General features: G+C 38.7%; 1 protein-coding gene across 16 annotated transcripts in view; it reads left to right on the top strand.

Moving 5' to 3' along the window:
• Nrxn3 (neurexin 3) overlaps positions 1-19,748 on the top strand; it is a 1,484,695-nt gene that overhangs the window by 1,341,184 nt on the left and 123,763 nt on the right. For all 16 annotated transcript variants that reach the window (XM_077800321.1, XM_077800320.1, XM_077800323.1 and 13 more), the window contains one exon: positions 2,169-2,476. In XM_077800321.1, coding sequence (XP_077656447.1) covers positions 2,169-2,476 — 308 coding nt within the window. The remainder of the gene's footprint in view (positions 1-2,168; positions 2,477-19,748) is intronic.

The following is a 19,748-nucleotide window of genomic DNA, read 5'->3' as shown; positions in this document are numbered from 1 at the left end:
CTTGAACCTATGATCAAAGCTACTCAACCACTTACTAATCACCAATGCTGGATTTTATATGAGAGAGAGAGAGAGAGAGAGAGAGAGAATGAATATGAATGAGAATATGAACAGGCAACAGCTGCATACATGGAAGAGCTACTTGACCCTGGGGCCCTCTAGGGTTAGATATTTCACCCTAGAAATCTTCTATTAATCAGCTTCTTATGATGTATTATGTTTAGCTGTTTCAAATGCCTATGAGAGATCAGGGTACTACATCTCCCCTCCTATTATCCTATTTTTACTATAGTAAGTTTTGGGCTCTCAGGAAAATCTGTTGTCAAGAATAAACCATAAAGATATGTGAACTCTAGACCACCACCCTCTATTACTGTGCTTGATGCATGTATATACAAGACACCGAAGGAATTGATTGGGAAATAATGGAGATCTATTAGCTTTGTTCTGGTTGCACCCTTGGGATGAGGAAAATTCTGCTACTGTGGAGGCCAGCAGATGCCCTCTCTATGCTGCAGAGATTTTATAAAATACAGAATATTCTCACTGTAATAAAGTTCTCTGATCAATTCTTCAACCTCCTAAATGGGCATTATTTATAAATGATTCTTGAGTAAGAGGACTTAGGAGTTGCCCCAATGAGCAGAGTTGACTCTTGTCTGAAGAGTACCCTTTGAGCAGTACATGCTTACCCTTCTCTGCCTCCTCCTTGTCTCATATTAGTGTACAATGAGAAGGTATTCCATATTATACACCAGAAATTCAAGGGTGGCATAGCCTTTAAGACTCTGTGATAGTGGTAGCTGTTAAGATTCCAAACATCAAAATATAATACTATTCTTAAGTTAGAGATTGTGCAACAAAAACCTTAGCCTTTTAAAACTACATTTTTTTTTAAATGAAACACACAAGAATAACAAAATTGTTTCCAGTTATTTTTTACTAAAACAACTTAGGTGATTAGATTAAGAATGAATGGAACATTGTTTGATCACCAAAAACAAAATTCAGAAGGGATATATCTAATTCCATTAACAAGTATCTTTTTTGTTCCCTTTCTCCATATGATAAAACGGAAGGAATCAGTCTAAAGAAACCAAGAAGGCCTTAGCATGTTGCTATCATGATAAATTACAATGAGTTTTCAAAATATTTTTTTTCCCTTCTAGGAAAGATCTAACTTGAGACATTTTTTTAAAAAAAATAAACACAAATAGTTGGGAGTAAAATTTGTTGAGTTCCATGATTCCAAACTCTATTCTACCATGATTTTATTCTAATAGTTTTCTTTCCACAGAATTATAGTTCTCAAATAGAAACTCTAAATAAAGTAAACCACATATATTCTTCCTCCCATTAACATATCTCTATATCATTTAAAGAGTTTTATGACTCACTTTCTTTATAAATACATTTTTAAAATTCACTGATTCTAAAGTTTAGGAACTTTATCAATGCCTACTTATTTTCCATATTTTAGGGAATTATTTAGTTCTATGACCATACCTCCTACTCTATAAAAATATTGGTATATATAGAAATGTATCTGCAATGATATTGTTAAACAAAAAATAATGGCAGGATATTATTCACTAGGAAATTGTGTATTGGGCGACTGCTAGAATGTCAAATTTTTAAGTATACAATTAATCCATTTAATATGAATTTAATTTAATCATCAGGCCTAGGTTTTTAATTCCTTGCTCCCAATTACCTCACTGAGTTTTTGTTTGCCATATATATAACTCCTTTAGGTTGTAATGTTAATTTTTACCTTAAACAAATCAAAGCTGTAGGCACATATTATTTTTTCTAATCATTGCCTGATTTGGATATTTATGTTATCCACTTTTTAAATAAATAGAAACATTCAAGAAGACTGAGTTACATACTCAAGAAGACTGACATGCCTCTCATCACTGAACAAAGATTTCTTCATCCTTCAAATAAATAAATAAATACCTGATGGTTCAGGATTTTCAGCTAGACAGTGGAAGAGATAACTGTAATGAAATGTTACTTGCCAATGCTGACATTGAATTTTGTTATCCATTTCCTCCCTTCATTTGCTGAAGGAAGCCTGTTTTGTGCCTGATCCATTCAGACCAGGCAAGGTAAGGAGAGAAAATGTATGGGAATAATAATGTTTCCTCCACCCAACCCACTAGGCCGGCAGTTAACCATCTTCAACACCCAGGCGCAAATAGCCATTGGCGGGAAGGATAAAGGACGCCTCTTCCAAGGTCAACTCTCTGGGCTCTATTATGATGGTTTGAAAGTACTGAATATGGCAGCTGAGAACAACCCTAATATTAAAATCAATGGAAGTGTCCGACTGGTGGGAGAAGTCCCATCCATTTTGGGAACAACCCAGACGACCTCCATGCCACCGGAAATGTCTACCACAGTCATGGAAACCACCACCACAATGGCTACTACCACAACCCGCAAGAATCGCTCCACAGCCAGCATTCAGGTAAGCCTTCTTCCAGGTGTTAGTTACTTCTGTACCTTTGCCTTTAAGACCTTACTATTGTGGTCCATTTTCTATATAGTTAAAGATATTGAGTTGCTATGTTATAAGAAAGATGCCTGCAGATGCTCATAATAATAAGATCCAGTAGTAGAACAAGATGAAGTCACTGGTAAAGAAGTTATAAAAGTCTTTAGGCACTCCTAGGTTATTATTCCTATCGTATTTTTTCACTGAAATGGTAAAGCTTTTATTCAAAATGAGCAATGGACTACACTTTTAGTATGAAATACTCCCTCCTCTCATTTTATTACCTTTTCTTTTCAAATAGCACAAAGGGAAAAAGGCAAAAGGAAAATTTGTGATCATAGAAAACACTATATCCTAGCTCAATTCTGTTCACATCCTCCAGATGGCTTTGCTGGAACGTGAATTGTTCATTATTGGGGCCAATGGGTACCATTAAATCAAGGGCAATTGGAGCTAGAAGTTCAACTAATCCTCATAATATGCAGTCTTTGTGTTTGATATTAAGTCTTGATTAATTACTTGTCATTTTTCGGTCCATTTTGTTTCCTTTGTATTTAACCAAGATACTAATTACATTAGAAAATGTGAAGGTTTGAATTTAGCTAGGCAGGAAGCCCTTAGTTTTGTGGTAAGGATTTTGTTTTTTCACTTTAAAGTAATTATATCCAAGCTAATGCTTAATACTTTGCTGACTCCCTTGGCATTTCATAAATCTAGTTAGTAGGGGGTAGGAGGTTAATCGAGTTATTAGCTTTAAATGCTCTGGCATAAAATAAGACATTCCAATTACTAGTGGTGAAATCACCCTTAGCCTAGTTAGTGTTCATAGAAAATGTAGTAGATCCGTACTTGTCCCTTCTGTTTCTCAGTTTTAAGACAGAATCCAGGAGTCCAACTGAGCCTTTGACACCACCCTTCCATTGACTCTGATGGACATTGTCAACTTCGTGTTAACCATCAATTAAACTTCCAGTCTTCTGAATTAAGTATATGTGAGTTGAGTAGAGATCAGCATGTTCTCTTCCCTTTTCCTTTTCTTTGAGCAGAAATTCAGACAGCTTCTTACCTGACTCCATAGGAACAATTTGAAACTGTACATGCTGATGATGTTACCAGTCAATTTTATGTGTTTTCCAAAGGTTAAGAGTAGCAGTCTTATCATCACACGTGCTGTTGCATGCATACCTATGCACATGCTGGAAAGAGAGAAATACTGCTTCTCTGCCAATATTAAAGCAATAACTCCTGACACCTCACTCCACTCACTGAAAAGAAGATAAAAGGCAATATATATTTCTATTATGACTCTCTATAGCTCAAGAGTAGATCTGTTTATTGTTGGTGAAAGGATAGTTCTGTTTGCACAGGACTTGGCAGACTTGTTTTGCTTCTGTCAGAATATATTCTGCTAACTCTGTGGGAAGCAGAGGAGCAAATGGCTTTTTCTTCGTAGGAATGGCTGATCCTGTAGTCCTTTTTAAGGCCAAATTTTCACTGACCGCGGGAGGATTTAATCTTACACAGGGATTCAGGGACTAAGCTATGGTAATTGTCGGTTTTTGGCCTTCCCTCCTGTGGCAAATACATAAATGAGAGCAGATTGGGTGAGTCCCTAAACTCTTTCTACAAACTAAGAAAGTCAAGGATTTGGATAAAGAGTGGATTTCAAAGTGCAGAATTTTTGCAAGTAACCTGGGGTCTCTTGGAGGAGGTGGACATCTGGAAGAGCCCTCCTGGACAGCTTTTTTCTGGTGTGTGTCTCTTTTCCTTAGAGTCCAGTAACAATTGAGTTACATTTACATGCCTTTCCTTTTACTTCTACCAAGGCCATAAAAGTGTATTATAAATCTATTGACACTCTGTTTTTAAGGGTGTGTAAACATATCCTTGGAGGAAAGCCAATAGCCTTGCAGCATTGATTAGACTGGGGTGAGGGTGAGGGACAAAAGAACTCTGGTTTGTTTTTGTTTTTGTTTTGTTTTGTTTTTAAGACAAACTAGTGGAAATAATGATGAGCCAAGGGTTGGGGACTTTTTTGCTCTTGCCAAGGAGCCATAAGAACTCAACCATGTGCTCCACAAAAACTTGAAAACCTTGAATCCAAGCCTATTCTGGTCTTAAACATATTCTATAGATCACATCTAGCCTATGTTGGGACTGAGTACACAACAATCAATCACGGTCACTTAACTAATAGGAGAATGAATTAGATTGGAACTAATCCAGAGTTTAAGACAATTCCAGGAAGACTCTGGAGACTTTGAGGGAGGAAGGTCAGTTCCAAAAGCTTCAATTCGCCTTTATGATCTAGCTCATTTTCTTGGATGAAGAGGTCTCATAAAACTCTGATCTCAGGGAGACACTTTAGAGGCAGGGGGAAAAAAAGTAGGGAAGATTGGAATTCATATTCACCAGATTCATCATTCATTTTTCATCTGTGTGAAATCACAGAACATTTTCCAAATGATATTCTATTGTATCCTCTTTTGCTTTGATAATATTATTAAAGCAAAGTTGTCCTAAAATGAGTCTCTTCTGGGGGAAAAAAAATAAGCATGTGAGCCTACAAAAAAAAATGTGGCTATTCAAAACCTATTGGTTCCTTCTTAAAGCTGGTACTAAGAAAACCTTATTTGAGGAGTTCATTTCTGGTGGACCCTGCCCATTGTTGATTTCAGATCAAAGGAAACCTGTAAAGTGCTTTCTGTGCTGCTCTTAACTGTGTGAGAATGTGAACAAGTAGTTTTTAAGCTGATAGAGCTCTTCAATGCTCTGGTCTCCCAGAAGTAATTGTTGCTTTGATCTTTCTGATATTCTAGTTTGCTACAGTCATGAGTGTAGAATTGCTTGTGAATGACATGGACTATGTGAAATTACTCAGGGCTTTTGTGCCCAAGCATCTGATCTTAACCCTATACTAAGAAGGATGCCTCTTTGTGCTCTCAGAAAAAAAAAAAAATTAAGGTAAACATTGATAAAGAAGGTGTGTGTGTGTGTGTGCGTGTGTGTGTGTGTGAGAGAGAGAGAGAGAGAGAGAGAGAGAGAGAGAGAGAGAGTTCTCAAGTAAAAGATCTGACATTTAGTACATGTTCAGGAAATAAATACTGAATAAACGGAAATCAAAACAGGTTTATTATCTACCTTACACTCATTTAACAACTGAACGGAGAGTAGCTTGGAGAAAATTTTCCTTCTAGAATAATCAGGGTCCTTGCACATTTTCTCCTCACTGGTTAGGCTATATGATCTAGAACATTTATGTAGAGCCAGATGGCCTGGTTTTAAAATCTAATTCAATCTCATATTAGTTAAGTGACCCTGAACAAGTCATAGGTTATAGATAATTATTACCAAAAAAAAAAAACCCACAAACTTTCCCATAACTTGGTGGCTTAACACAATAATCAGTATTAGATCTCACAATTTGGTGGGTCATAAATTTGGCCAGGGTTCAAGGAGGCAACTTCTCTGCCCCTTGAAGTTGACTGGTAGCACTCCATGTCTGCTCTGGTTTGATGGGTCTGGCTTCCCTCATACACCTTGTGCCTGATGAATTAACTGGAAAGACTGGACTTGGCTGGGCTATTTTGCCTCTCATGTCTTCATGGTCTCTCCTGCAAAGTAATCAATCTTCCTTCAGGAGGCTCAGGGCCCTAGAGAGAGGGACTTCTCTAATTCCTTAGAAGGTGTTAGTTATTTCTAGCCTGAGTCTGGGAAATGTCACAGTGTCACTTGTACCATACTTTATTGGTCTGCTTCCAGGGCTTCTCCAGGTACACGAAAGGAGATATGAACCCCACTTTTCAACAGGAGGAAAAGCAAGAATTTGCCTTCAACCTAAATTGACTGCATTATAAAATGGGGAGGGCACAGTGTCTATACCATCTGGTCGTTGTAAGGATAACATGATGAATATAAGTAAAATGCTCAATACAAGTATACCATGAAGAGTGAGAGTGTAGATGTTTTAGCCATTCTTATTATATTCTATCCTCTACATTTGGTGATTGAGTCAAACAAGAATCTACCTCGGAAATTGGTGCTGCTTCCAATGACAGTAGTAGCTATAGTTCAGACTGGAGGCTACAAGGTTTGGGTGACATAGGGATTTGAAGGAGACTCGGGAAAAATTTAGAGGCTGAAATTAGTCCTGGAAAATCAAAAGTATTTATGATATCAGCAATGGACTTCTCTGACATCTCATTACCCATCTTGAAGTTTTCTTCTATTTTTAAACCAAACTTAGAGTTCTATGGGCCTTAGAATATAATGTTTCATTATGAAATCTATCTATTTGCACATATTTTGGGGATGGCAGAGAAGAGGAATCCAGGTCTCTTTTCATCATGGATTTCATAATCTGTAGAAGGCTAGAGGGCTTGATATTAACCATCAGTATGGGAGAGTGACATGAATGGTTATGTATATTGGGAGTGAGAAGTAGCATATGGGATGGTCTTGCCAGATCTCGTGGATAAGGTGGGTATGGATCTGGGCCTTGTAGGATGAATACAACAGGACAGGTAATAAGGGAACAAACTCTAGATTAGCCAAATATCAGAAGCTACATTATGAAAGTCAGAGAGAATTCCTGGGAAAGAGAGCAATTCTGGTTAGAAATGACAGTGTATAGTTGCAGCGTGTGAGGGACAAGGGGTCCAGCTTTTGAGAGCTTTGGCCTAAATCTCCCCCAAACAGACGAGGACCCAGAGGCCTGAACAGAATGTGATTCCCCATGGGACTTACTGCTGGGGATTCCCAGCAATTGCACAAGCTCATTTACTACAGCTGACTCAGGTATGAGCCAGCAGCTACAAAGACTTTGATAGAGCCGCTTCTAAAATGGGAAAGTCATTCAGGAGAGAAGGGAAAAAGTGAGAAACAAAAGTCTTTTCCCACTAACTTTCAACCACGACAACCAAAGTGTTCCCACGGGGAGAGGAAAGGGCCAAGAAGAAACTAGTTCCAAGAATAATGTACATTCTCTTATCTTTGGCCTCCAGCCTGAGTTGTTATCAGCAAAGAAAGAGCTCAGTGTGTTCTGTGCAAATCGCCATTTGGAATTGTTTATAAGCTATTAGGAGGATACTGATCGTGACCTAGTTTTTCTGTGCCGTGCATTGGCAAAGTCACCTTGACATTGGTCACTGCTGTGTGGCCAGAAAATTGTCGGAGAATCACAATGCTCAGCCTGGATTAGAACTATCCCAATAAACAGTAGAAATGGAAGACTAAGAGGTTTATGATCTATGAGATTCCATTCTCATCTCAAGCTTCACAAATGTGGCAGTTGAATGTGAACCACTTTCAAAAATTTCATAAGGAAGCAACAATATTTTATGCTTAGGAGCAGTACCCTTGTGGAAGTTTTAGGCTGCGGACAGTAGGGAACACACTTCAGCCCTGACACTAATGACTTCAAAATGTAGGAAGTTATTAAAAAGTTGCTCTTATGCACTATTTTTCTGGGTACAGTCCCAGGATGTGAAAGTGAAGAATGAACATGGGATTTAGCATCAGAATTTGCTTCTTCTAGTTACTAATCTGAGAGTCTCTGGGAAAGCTGATGAGCCTTTCTAAGGCTCTGTTTCATTTTATATCAAAGGAAAGTAACAGTACCTTCCCATAGGCTTGTTACCAGTAGTAAGTAGGATGATGGAAAGCAATGCATAAGTTTTCATTGAAATTTTCACATTAGAAAACACTTTCAACCCAAGACTCTTTTAGAACCTGCCAATTCTCCCAGCATTCAGATCCTCAGCATTCCTATAAGGTTGTGCAAGCTTGAGAAGAACAATTTCATCTACATCAACACCCACAAAAACCTATAGAAGCCCAAACTTATCAGTGAGAAGAGATTTCTATGAGACACACATTCATATTCTGGGACAGGAATTGGCTTTGCTGAACAATCATCACACATACGATACTTTAGGTCAAAGTGTATAAAATTTGCCTTTTTGTAGGTCAAGAGAGTCAAATGCAAGCGATTTCATAAAGTTCAACAAAATGCATGACACTCAGATTTACAGCATGTTGTTATCAATGGCATTTTGAGGCCCAGGCTAGAATATCAGACTTTTTTCCCATTGACAATAGTAGCTGTAGTTCAGACCGGAGGCTACAAGGTTTGGGCGACATGGGATTTGAAGGAGACTTGGGGAAAAAATTTAGAGGCTGAAATTAGTCCTGGAAAATCAAAATTTCTTTGAATAATCAAACTGCCAGGAATGGGATGCAAGATGGACTTACCTTATCCCAAACACCATCTACAGGCTATTTACCACTATATATATGAAATTATTCTCTTTGGGACCCTCTCCCTTTTCCCTGCTGCCACCAGCTTGACAGAAGTGGGATGAGGAATCCACATAGCTTCCACTCCATGCTTTACCACTAGACAATGGAGCCTCCAGGGGAAGTTTATTTTTAGGATCAGGGCTCAACTAATATTGATTAACAGCCTTACATAATGTGCGGCTCCAAGGCTCGTGTCTTTCCTGCCAAGCCTCATAACTGGGGAAGGCGGTGAAGATTTGTCAGTCTAATTAGACTTTAGCTGCCAGCCAAGAAATATCGCCCCGTCTTCTTCTTACCGCACACAGGTACTTTCTTTTCCCCTCTCAGAGAATAATTTCAGGGGAAGGAAATTGGACTCTAATTTACTTGTTGCCTGGTAAGACTCTCCAATGACATTTTCTCTCTGGAATTGTAGAGTTCTAAAAAAAAAAAAAAAAAAAAAAAAAAAAGTGCCTGATGGGTTTGCCTGTCTCTTAAAGACTTATATGTTGGCAGTACATACAGATAGGCCAGCAAAGAAAACACAGTGTAGTTTCTTTTCATCTGCTTTTAATACCTTATTTCAGGGGATGGGACAGGCACTTCTGAGAGCTCTGTCTAGTCATTTAAAAGGTCCTCTGAGTAGGTCCTGACGGCAGACAGGCTGGAAGTCTGCAAGTTCCCAGCAATGTAGAAGAGATTCCCTTCTAATTAGGCTTTAGTATTGATAGGAGAGAATTTCTACCAGAACTGCTGATAAAGTGCTGGATCCTATTTCAAAGCCCCTGAACAACTGAAGGGAAGTGGCTTGAGCTTTTAGCTGCCTACATGTGGCTGTCCCTAAATATTTCTAAGGCTCAGTGTGGTTTTTTTGTTTGTTTGTTTTTGGTGTTTTTCGTTTGTTTATTTGTTTTTCGGATTACCCAACAGACCCCCAGTCAAGTCCAAAGCCACCGTCCTCACCATGTGGCCTATGGTGGCTCTTCCTCTTGCTGTATCTCTGACCCTATTTCCTACTGCACTGCTCCAGTCACACAGGTCTGGCTCTTTCTGATGGCTCTTCCAGAGCCAGAGTAAAAAAAGAGAGGCCATTACAGGATCAGATCTTGGTCTTTATTCGAGACTGACTTTATAACATTTTTATTAGTGTGAATTTTAAAGTATTGCAATAAAATATAGCTTATTTTGAAAACTAAGTGTTGGGGTCACCCTGCAAGTTGTACAGCACAAATACGTGCCTTGAATAATCCCGGCACGGCTTGAACACGGCCAGCCCACCTGTGCCTTCTCCCTGGCCATTTTTCTCTGCCAGATACACCTCTCAGGTGACTCATTCCCACACTCTGCTCAGGTTTCTGCTCACATGGCACCTGTGAGCGAGAACCTCCTCTACCATCCCAGGTAAACTAGAACTCTCCGTCTTCTCCCACCATGGTGTCTCTCACAGAGGTTTAACATTACCTGACATGACATCGCTTATTTATTGGCTAACTGTTTTTACTGGATTGTCAGTTCTAGGATGGTAGGATCTTTGTTTCAGGCACTATAATTTTACAGTGCCTAGAATAGTACTCAGCAGGAACTAACACTCAATATTGGTTGAAAGGACTGTCTGGACAATCCACCAGTATCTTCAGAGGCAGCACCTAGGTCTCTCAGTGTTTGTAGGCTGAAGCTGGTTCCCAAAGGCCCACTCCCAGGTATGGCTCACCAGTAAGGATGGTCACTGCTGATTTTGCTGCTCTCAAATTCTTGCCTTAAAAATGAGGATATTTTGTCTCTGGTGAGCAAGATTGTTCTTGTAGGCTCCTGATCTTCACTTATCTTTCCCTAGTCCTAGTTTTAGCAAAATCTAGTCCAAGAACTAGCAAGGACTCTTGCATTTCAAAACACTTTTAGAAGGGCAAGATCACCCATTTTCCCTCTTCAATCTTTTCTCTTCATTTCTTTCTCAAATTAATTCTCCAAAAACTGATCATCAAATATAGGCAAATGAAAATTATTTCACTGTCCCACTGCTTCTGCTCATTGGCATGGATGTAAAATTAATCTGAGTCTCTTTCACCTGGTTCTATGTATATGGGGAGGTTGGGGGGAGTCTTCCGCCTGTTTTCATATGCCTCTCAGGCTGAACTCACTGCCAAGCCCCTTGTCCCCAAAGCACACTTTTGTTTATCTCTAGTATCTGAGCATATTAGATGAACACCCATTTATTTGTTGCTATGACTCAGTGATTCAATAGGCCTCAGAGTTCTCTGGTTTTCTCACAACCTTCAGAAAGAACACAGATGGAAGGTGTTATGAGAAACCACTGGGATGAGAGCAGGAACACAATGGAATTCCCCACTGGACATGTAGGGTCAAGCACAATGCCTGTCACAAATGCCTGGGCTCAACAATATTTGATGAAGAAAAGAAATGTATTATATGGACGACAGCAACCTAAGAAAATGCTTGTCTGCAGTGAGAAGAGGCAGAAGAGGGGAGCCAATGCTCTTCTTATTTCAGTAGACAAAAACAGTTACGAGGAAACACCCCGGTATGTAGGATAGAGCTCATGGGTAGAGATATTTTCAAAACCGGTACTCTAGGTAGATCCTCATCCTACTACTGTGTGGCTAAGTTATTTTTGGAGCTTTGTTTCAGCAACTGAAATATGGGGTATTACAACACCAACTTTAAGGATAGGCTAATATAACATAAATGAAGGGCTTATATCAGGGGGACTCAACAATAGGTTATTAGCAGCAACCATAGCCATATGCTGTTTAAATGAGATTACAGTCCAGGGCTTAGTTGCTAAATTAGTTTTGTCTCTGAATTTTTTTTTTTTTTATTATTCTGTGGCTAATTACCCAGGTGGCCTCTGATATGGCAACAAGCATCCTCAGTCCTCTCTTCTTTTCTCATTAAATAAATAAAGGTAAATCCTAATTTTTCCTAATATATTTTTAACAGTATCTATCATGGTGACTTACATACATAGGGAAAAGTAAATGAAGGGCTAAATTAAAGAAGGATAGGGATAGGGAAAGTTGAAGAAAGAAGACAAGAAGTAGAGGTGCCCTCCAATCATTGCTTTAAGAACTCTGATCATTTCATGGATTAGATGGCTCTGGTTGAGTGAGATGAACAGAATGTCTAATTTAAATAAAGCCAAAATATTCAAAATACTTTATCTACATCCCCCTCTCTGTTGAAAACTGTTGAAGGGCTCCACAATGATCACCTCTATGTACAAGATGAATTACTTACTTAATAAAAGTCTCTTGAGTCATCAAAAAGAGTCAATGATTCTAATTTAAACTGAGGTCCAAAAATTGGTTTTATTTCTTTTTTTTCTGAAAATACATCCCTTGCTTTCTATTTATACATGACAGGGAAATGACTTCAAGCAGCAATCATTGCTAGCTAGACTTCAAGATGGATATTTCCATTCTGTCTTTGACAAGACAGTAGGAGGGGTGGGATGTGCTTTTATAACTTTTTGGTGCATGTTTGAATGATTGTAGAAATTAGAAACGCACTGATGCTGTTATGACAACCTTTCCTTTTAATACCTTTAATTAATGCCTTGGGTTGTGTAGAGGGCTGGTTCTGTTAGCTAAATGGAGAAGTAAAGTTCTCCTTGATTTTCTCATCATCCAGGGATGAAATGGCAAATAAATGCACACCATGTCTGTGGTGCCTAGCAGTCACAGAGAGAATTGTGGGTTGTGAATTTGATTGACTTGTATACATAATGCAATCTCTTCAATCTCTCACCCCATCTGATTACATGTGCCTGTGTGTGTGTGTATGTGTGTGTGTGTGTGTGTGTGTGTGTGAGAGAGAGAGAGAGAGAGAGAGGGAGAGAGAGAGAGAGAAACAGAGACTGAGACAGAGAGACAGAAGGCTCATGTGTGCTTGCATGCATTATGGAAAATAATGCTTCTTAAACTTGAATATTATGCAGATCACTGGGTGATCTTATTTAGTACAGATTCGGACTCAGGCCTGGGTAGAACCTGAGATCATGCATTTTTCACAAGCTCCCAGATGATTGATTTCCTGCTGCTCACTTTATAGAGCGGACAAACTAGTAGATAGATACAGTTTCTTGCTGGGTACCGATAGCATCTGTTTACCTATCTCATCAAAATATTCTCCCCAAACTCAGTGCAGGGCTCTTCAAGGCAGAAAATCTTGTTAATCCAAAGTCTTATGTAAGTGAAAGAGCAAATACTTAAATAAGGATTAGCAAAGAAAAATTTATCCTATCAGACAGTGCTGCTCCTGGTTCCAGATGCCCCCTCTTCCTGTCCCTCATTCTGCTGCATATCCCCGAGGCAGATGGAAAAAAAAAAGGTAGAATTTAACTTGTCATAATATTTATCCCCCTTTCTGAGAGGTGACCTCCAATGAAAGCAGAGGGACATGAATGATTTTAATCCACAGTAACAATGGGGAACCAGTCCTGACCATTTTGAGCAGTATAAATATATAAAATGACAGATTTTTCTGTACTGCCTCTCCACTTCCTTCTCCCAGATACTGAGAGAGACACATATTCATGCACCCGAAACTCATACTATAATGCACAATGAAATTTCACCCGGCCTTTATCTTGCAGCTGCTGTTCCAATGATTAATGCCCCACTGGCTGGGAAGCTATTCTGTTGAAGAAAGACAAGGAGAGGGGAAGACACATGAAATATATCTCTGAGGCCATTTCTCATTATTATTATTATCATTATTAGTTCCTTACTACCCTTTCTCTCCTGCTTGAGAATACTTGATCTATTGTCAAGGGGGAGAGGGTGACATTTCAAAGTACATTTCATGTGGGATAAATGAGCAAGGACAAAGAGAGAAATCGTTTTTACTAAGAGAACTGACCTGGATGGGGTTTTGGATGTTGTCATTGTCCTTTATTTGGGGATTTGTGTGTTTGCTTTATTATTGTTGTTGTTTTCATTTTAAAGTCAAATATAATGGATGCCTCCATCTGTGTCTTCTATGTTTTGGGTTTTTTTTCCTCCCCTGTAGGCATTTATTTTTGCATGTGTTCTTTTGTCTTTATTGAGTCTCTGTCTGCATGAATCAATACGATATAGTTTATGCAAATGTTATCCAGACCACGTATGCAAAAGAGAGAACAGAATAATTTCATTGCTTTGTAACTCCCTTAAAATGATTATCTACATATTTCAGTTGATTTGAAGTTTCTGAACAAGCCTCTAAGTTTTTATGAAATAAAAACATATATGTACATATATATAAAAAGAAATATACATATATTTCTTTTTTTCCTTTATATTTTTTGTATAAACCATAGTGTCTGATTCTCTCCTATTTCTCGTTCAAAGAGTGGGTGATTGCTAAATTATTTCTAACTCTATCATTTAGTGGACTGCACAGCAGTGGTCCTGTTTGGGAAGATGAGGCCATAATAGGAATGCTATCACAACACATGCGTCTACTAATAAAATGGCAAATTCATTGGCCTAGACAGAGAGTGCCATAATGTGATTTAGAAAATGCAGTACTTCCAAAGTAGAATTTATGAGGATGTGAGTGTTGTAGCCAAGGCACCGCCATGTAACTTCAGTTTTAATTAGATTTTGAATTAAACAAATGAATATCTGATTTAATTGAGTACCTAGTACGGAACAGGCATTTGGGCAATATCAATAAACAAAACAGACAAAAAACATTTTTTTTTCTTATGGGGCATGTATTCTCTTCCACAAACATTGGGTACCTTATAAGCACTACGATTTGGGATACAAAGAATGAAATTTTTAAAAAACCTTTTCTTGCTTGAAGGAATAGAAAATCTGGTTATGTTTGTATGTTTGTGAATATTTTCTTTCTTTTTTTTTTTTTTTTGGTATGGTACTGGAGATTGAACCCAAGGGCATTCTACTATTGAGCTACACTCAAGTCCCTTTTACATTTTTTTTTAATTTTTAGACAGGGTTTTGTTATGCTGCTGAGGCTCTCAGTAAGCTTTTGAGGCTGATCTCAAACTTTCAGTCCTCCTGCCTTGACCTACCAAGTTCCTGGGATTAGGCATGCACCATTGTGCTCAGCTATAAACGTTTTCTAAATACAAGCAGACTCACGTTTAGGCCAGTGTGCTTTTTCTTTTCTTTTTTAACTGTTGTTTTGTTTTGTTTACAAAAACTTTTACATGCTGATCAGCTAGTACAGTTGCAAAAGTGGTAGCTCTCTGGATTTATACATGTGAAGGCCACAAATCAGGATTTTCATTTCTACTCCAAAAAGATCAATTTCTATGTAAACTATGTCTGTTCTGGCCAAAAAAGATGGCAACTATAAAACACACTACAACAAAGTAGTGTGAGCTTTAGAGAGAGGCCAATCTGATTTTAAGCCTGGTTTTATCACTCAAAGTTGTATGATCAGGTAATTTGTACCTAGGATCTGTACATACAGCTTTTAGTATATACTTCTTGTCATCTAAACAATAAGAATGAATTAATTTTATGTTTTAATATATTTTTAGCTAGACAATATATCCACATGATTTCAAACGTTGAATAGCACCCAGAACATTCCTGTAGCTCAAAGGTAACCGTTTCTCAACTGCCCAGAGTGGCCATGGCCCTCGACGGAGTCTGTCACCAGGAACTGCCCTGACTAAAGAAACCACCTTGTTTGTATGTTTGTCAAGGTTGAAGCCCTTCCTCGGAATGGTCTAAATCCAATGAGTGATGGGTGGTGGAGTGGGGGGATGTATAAAGACTCAGCCCCTATCTCAGTCTGAACAACTGGGAAGGACCTTGCAGCTAAGGAGTGTTCTGGGTATGCTGGGGTCAGTTGGGGTCTTTGTTCAGTCCCACAGAAGTTCACTTCCTCTCCTGATCCCAACTCTATTGGCACTTCCCCCTCCAAATTTCACATATACAAAACTAGGTCTCAGAGTCTCTTTCCCAAACTCTATAACTTCACCCCACAGCATGAGGCCTTAACGAAGCCAAGCAAACCGTAACAGCAGAACAGAAGTCTCTTCTTCATCCCACCTTAAAACCCCCACCCACACTTGCAACTATCTCAGATGCTTTTATAGCCCTTTCCCTCTATGTTTTAATAAAATGCTTTTATTTCTATTTCTTAACTTTATCTGACTCTGGGAGAAAAGGACAGCGATTTCTCATGCCCCCTTCTCCCCAGTACACACACACACACTTCCTTGCTCTCTGATTCCCCAATAAAACTCTATCACATTGTGATTGAACCAGTGTTCAGAGTTTACCTTATTATGGCTTCGTAATATTGTTTTTTGAGGACCATGGAAGATCGTACATCAACTGATTTATTGTACCAATATTCACTGGGTGTAGCACGGATGGCGCCAGGTACTATTCTAAGAACTGAGGGTACTGCAGTGAAAAAAAATAGAATAAATGCCTCTTGGACATAACCTTCTACTGTTGTGACTATACTGCCTTTCTTCTTCAACTTCTTGTTAATTCATACCCTCATTAGCTTATTCTTCTAACCACCTATCAGTGTTAGAGCTAACAAGCTGTTGAACTCCTCTCTGGATAAACCCCTGGGTAGTTATTTTGATTTTGGATATCTCCTTCCTGATTTTCTTTGCCCCAGTCTAATCTGGGAGCCCTCTCTCCGACAGCTGTTTTCTTTTTCTCCCTTACTTTTCATGCTGGGGATCCCTGGGCCAAGATTTTGTGTAGAATTTTGAATTTTGTTTCTCTTAGTTTACTCCTTCATTTTTAAGGTGTACATCATCCTGCAGCCTTCTGAGAAATAGTGGATGAAAATAAAACCACTGGGACCCTGTCCTTCTGAAGAATGTCCTATTCCGTCCTCACTCTTGATGGATAGTTTGTCTAGGAGGGATGTATAGGTTGCAGACAATCTCCACTGAAAAAATTGAAAGTATTTGTCCAGTGTCCTCGGGCATCTAATATTGCAGTTGTTGACAAAACAATTCAGTGTCTGTTTCCCAAAATACCCCCCTTGTTTTTTCTTATGTCTCTAAAATCTTAACTTGAGCAATTTTGACCCCAAGTTAATATTTATAACCCAGGTCTCCAGGACTATATTCTCTTGCCCTCAAACCTCTATTCTTGTATAGTTGTAGTTATTTACCCAATAGCTGTTTTTCTCTAGGATGACCAAAAGACCTGACAAGAACAATTGGAGGAGGAAAAGTTAATTTGGCTCACAGTTTCAGAGGACTCAGTCCATAGATGGCCAACTCCACTGTTCTGGGCCAAAGGTGAAGGTCCATTTTCTCATCATGGTGGAAGGAGGAAAGCAACACAGAACATGGCAACAAGGAATCAGAGAGCCAGCCCTGCTCACCAGGGTCAAAATACATATGCCAAGGTTATGCCCCAATGACCCACGTTCTCTAGCTATACCCTACCTGCCTACAGTTACCACCCATATCAGTGGATTAATGCACTGAGTAGGTTAAGGTTAATCCATATCAGTGGATTAATGCACTGAGTAGGCTTAGGTTCTCTTAACACAGTCATTTCACCTCTGAATCTTCTTGCATGGTCTCACACCTGAGCTTTCGGGGGACACCTTATATCTAAACCATAACAGATTGACCTGAGTTGGCATAATAATTTTTATATCATTTTTTTTCAGCTAAACTATTACTAAGAACATACACATACATGCACACATACACACACAAAATGAAATAATTATAGAGTAAGCAAGGTTTGCATTTAACAACCCAATGTCATAGATCCTTAAATCATATATACACACATATCTATATTAACTTGTTGTCACACAAAATTCCAATAAGAAATTATTGTACCACTATCAATATCTAAAAACTTAAATAAAAATTCCAACTTTTTTTATATTCCCCAAGGAGGCTCTTTTTTTTCTACTTTTACCATAATGCTTATTTCTTGGCCATCACAGAGAGAACACAAATTAAATAAGCACTTTAAACTTTTTGCATCTACAAATAAGCAGAAGTTCACTTTTGCTTCATACCAGATGCTTGTATTTTAGAACTGTCCCATTGGAACTTCTTTGGTATAAAATGTTAATCGATGTGCTTCCACTTGCTGGCTTCCAACGCACAATGTTTGATAATAGACTCTTCATTTGTCTCTGAGCTTTGCCACTGTCATTTTTTGTATTAAGTTTTCTTTAAATGTGCTAGTTGAGAGGTGCTATAGAAAAAGAATCACTTCCATATTTCTTTCCCCTGAAAAGGAATAAATAACACATTCTCAGAAACTCCCAATAAATCAATGAATTAGTGTTGGGTATAAATTGAGATATATGCTGGAAATAGGATGTGGTTGGGTAATTACATTAAGCATGAGCTACCTGTCACATACACGGGAGGAGAGATGAGTGCAGACTACAGTACAGAAAGGGTGAACAGGCAGGTAAGGGGAATTCTGGCAGGGATGGTAAGGAGAATGCTGGAGGTTCTAAGTAAAGCAAAATATTTGAATAAGAGAGAGGATAAATAGCAAAAGCATATTTAAAAGCATATGCAGTCATAGAGAAAACACCTATAATGCGTTCTTTTTGATTTAGCTATAGGAGATTCATAATTTTTATTGGGGGGTGGATTTAGGGTGAATATTTAGACAACTTGTTCTTGTTGAGGTGTATTCAGCAAAGTGTATGGTAATAATTATAGGGAAATAGAAATCACAGGAAACAGAGCCTGCCATGTATTGATGAAAAGGAAATTGAGGTGTGGTTGTCCCCCTCCCTCTCTTTCCCATTTTCAGTAACTTACATACTTCCATTTTCCTTCTAACCTAAGTAGGTATTTTTGTAAGACTTTTCCTCTGTTGTAAACATTTTTCCCATCTCAGCATCCTTTTTTAAATTCAAGAGACATTTTCCTTTGCAATATACAATGAAAGGAGATTGTGTTAGAAAATATCAGAGATGGCTTTATCATGTGTGGCACTGTTAAATCATGTAGTGTCCTAAAGAGCCCTGTAAATGAGGCCAACGGAATGATGTGACAATTGAACAAGCCTCAGCTGGATCTCTCAGCCTTTCCTCAATCTCCCTGAGGACAGAGAGACCCAGGTGGTGAGTAGAAGGATTTTTCCTTGACTTTGGGGAGTCTGGCAAATTAATGTTTTGGGTTTGCTTAGAAGGCAGAGGCAGCGTTTGAAAAGGGAGGATTGGACCCATTTTATTCAGTACCCTAATGTGAATTCAAGGTAGAGGTAGGGAATTGAGAGGTGAAAATAATTTGACCAATAATTTATACTGGCTGCCTGGTATGTGAAAGGATGTGGATGGAGTTGGAGATGTAAGACAAGTGCCTGTCTTCATGGAGTTTATGTGGGGGCAGGAGGCAGTATGTGTGTGTGTGTGGAGGGGAACACATGAACAAACTAATTTCACAAATACTTTTTTAATAAGAATCGTGACAAGACAAGTGCTACAAAAGAAGACGGGGGTCTAGGAAAACGGAAAAAAAAAAAAAAAACCTGAGCCTTTTCTAATCTGAGATGAATTTCTTGAGAAAGCAGTGTAGGAACTGTTCTGTGTAAAAAGGGCAAGGAAGATGTTCCAAACATAGGCAACAACCTCTGGTAAGGCAGGATCATGCTGCAGCATGCTCCTCTGTCTTTGGTCTACACCATGGCTCTCAAATTGGAAAGTACATCAGATTTGGTCATGTTAAGTGCCTACATTTAAAGGGCTAAGAAGAGGCAATCAAAGTGATCATACCATTATTATGACAAAGGAGTGTGGGAATCCTTGGATGCAAGTTTCTAAAGCTGGACCGGATGACAGGCAGGTAGAATGGGCTTCATGCTCATCTGATCTGAACTCTCATGACCACTGCCTTTGAGATATGCCAAAGATGTAGGTTTCCTTAGTGAAAACAGGAAGCACACATCACCTAAGGTAATGGCTGATGGACACATGTACAAGGATGGATGACAATGTGTCAATATATCACACTCACTGAAGCATT

Source organism: Urocitellus parryii, chromosome 6 (genome assembly GCF_045843805.1).
Source record: "Urocitellus parryii isolate mUroPar1 chromosome 6, mUroPar1.hap1, whole genome shotgun sequence".
In the NCBI taxonomy this organism is placed as follows: domain Eukaryota; kingdom Metazoa; phylum Chordata; class Mammalia; order Rodentia; family Sciuridae; genus Urocitellus; species Urocitellus parryii.
Note: the sequence above shows the minus strand (reverse complement) of the source record. Positions and strands in the feature narration are given on the sequence as shown.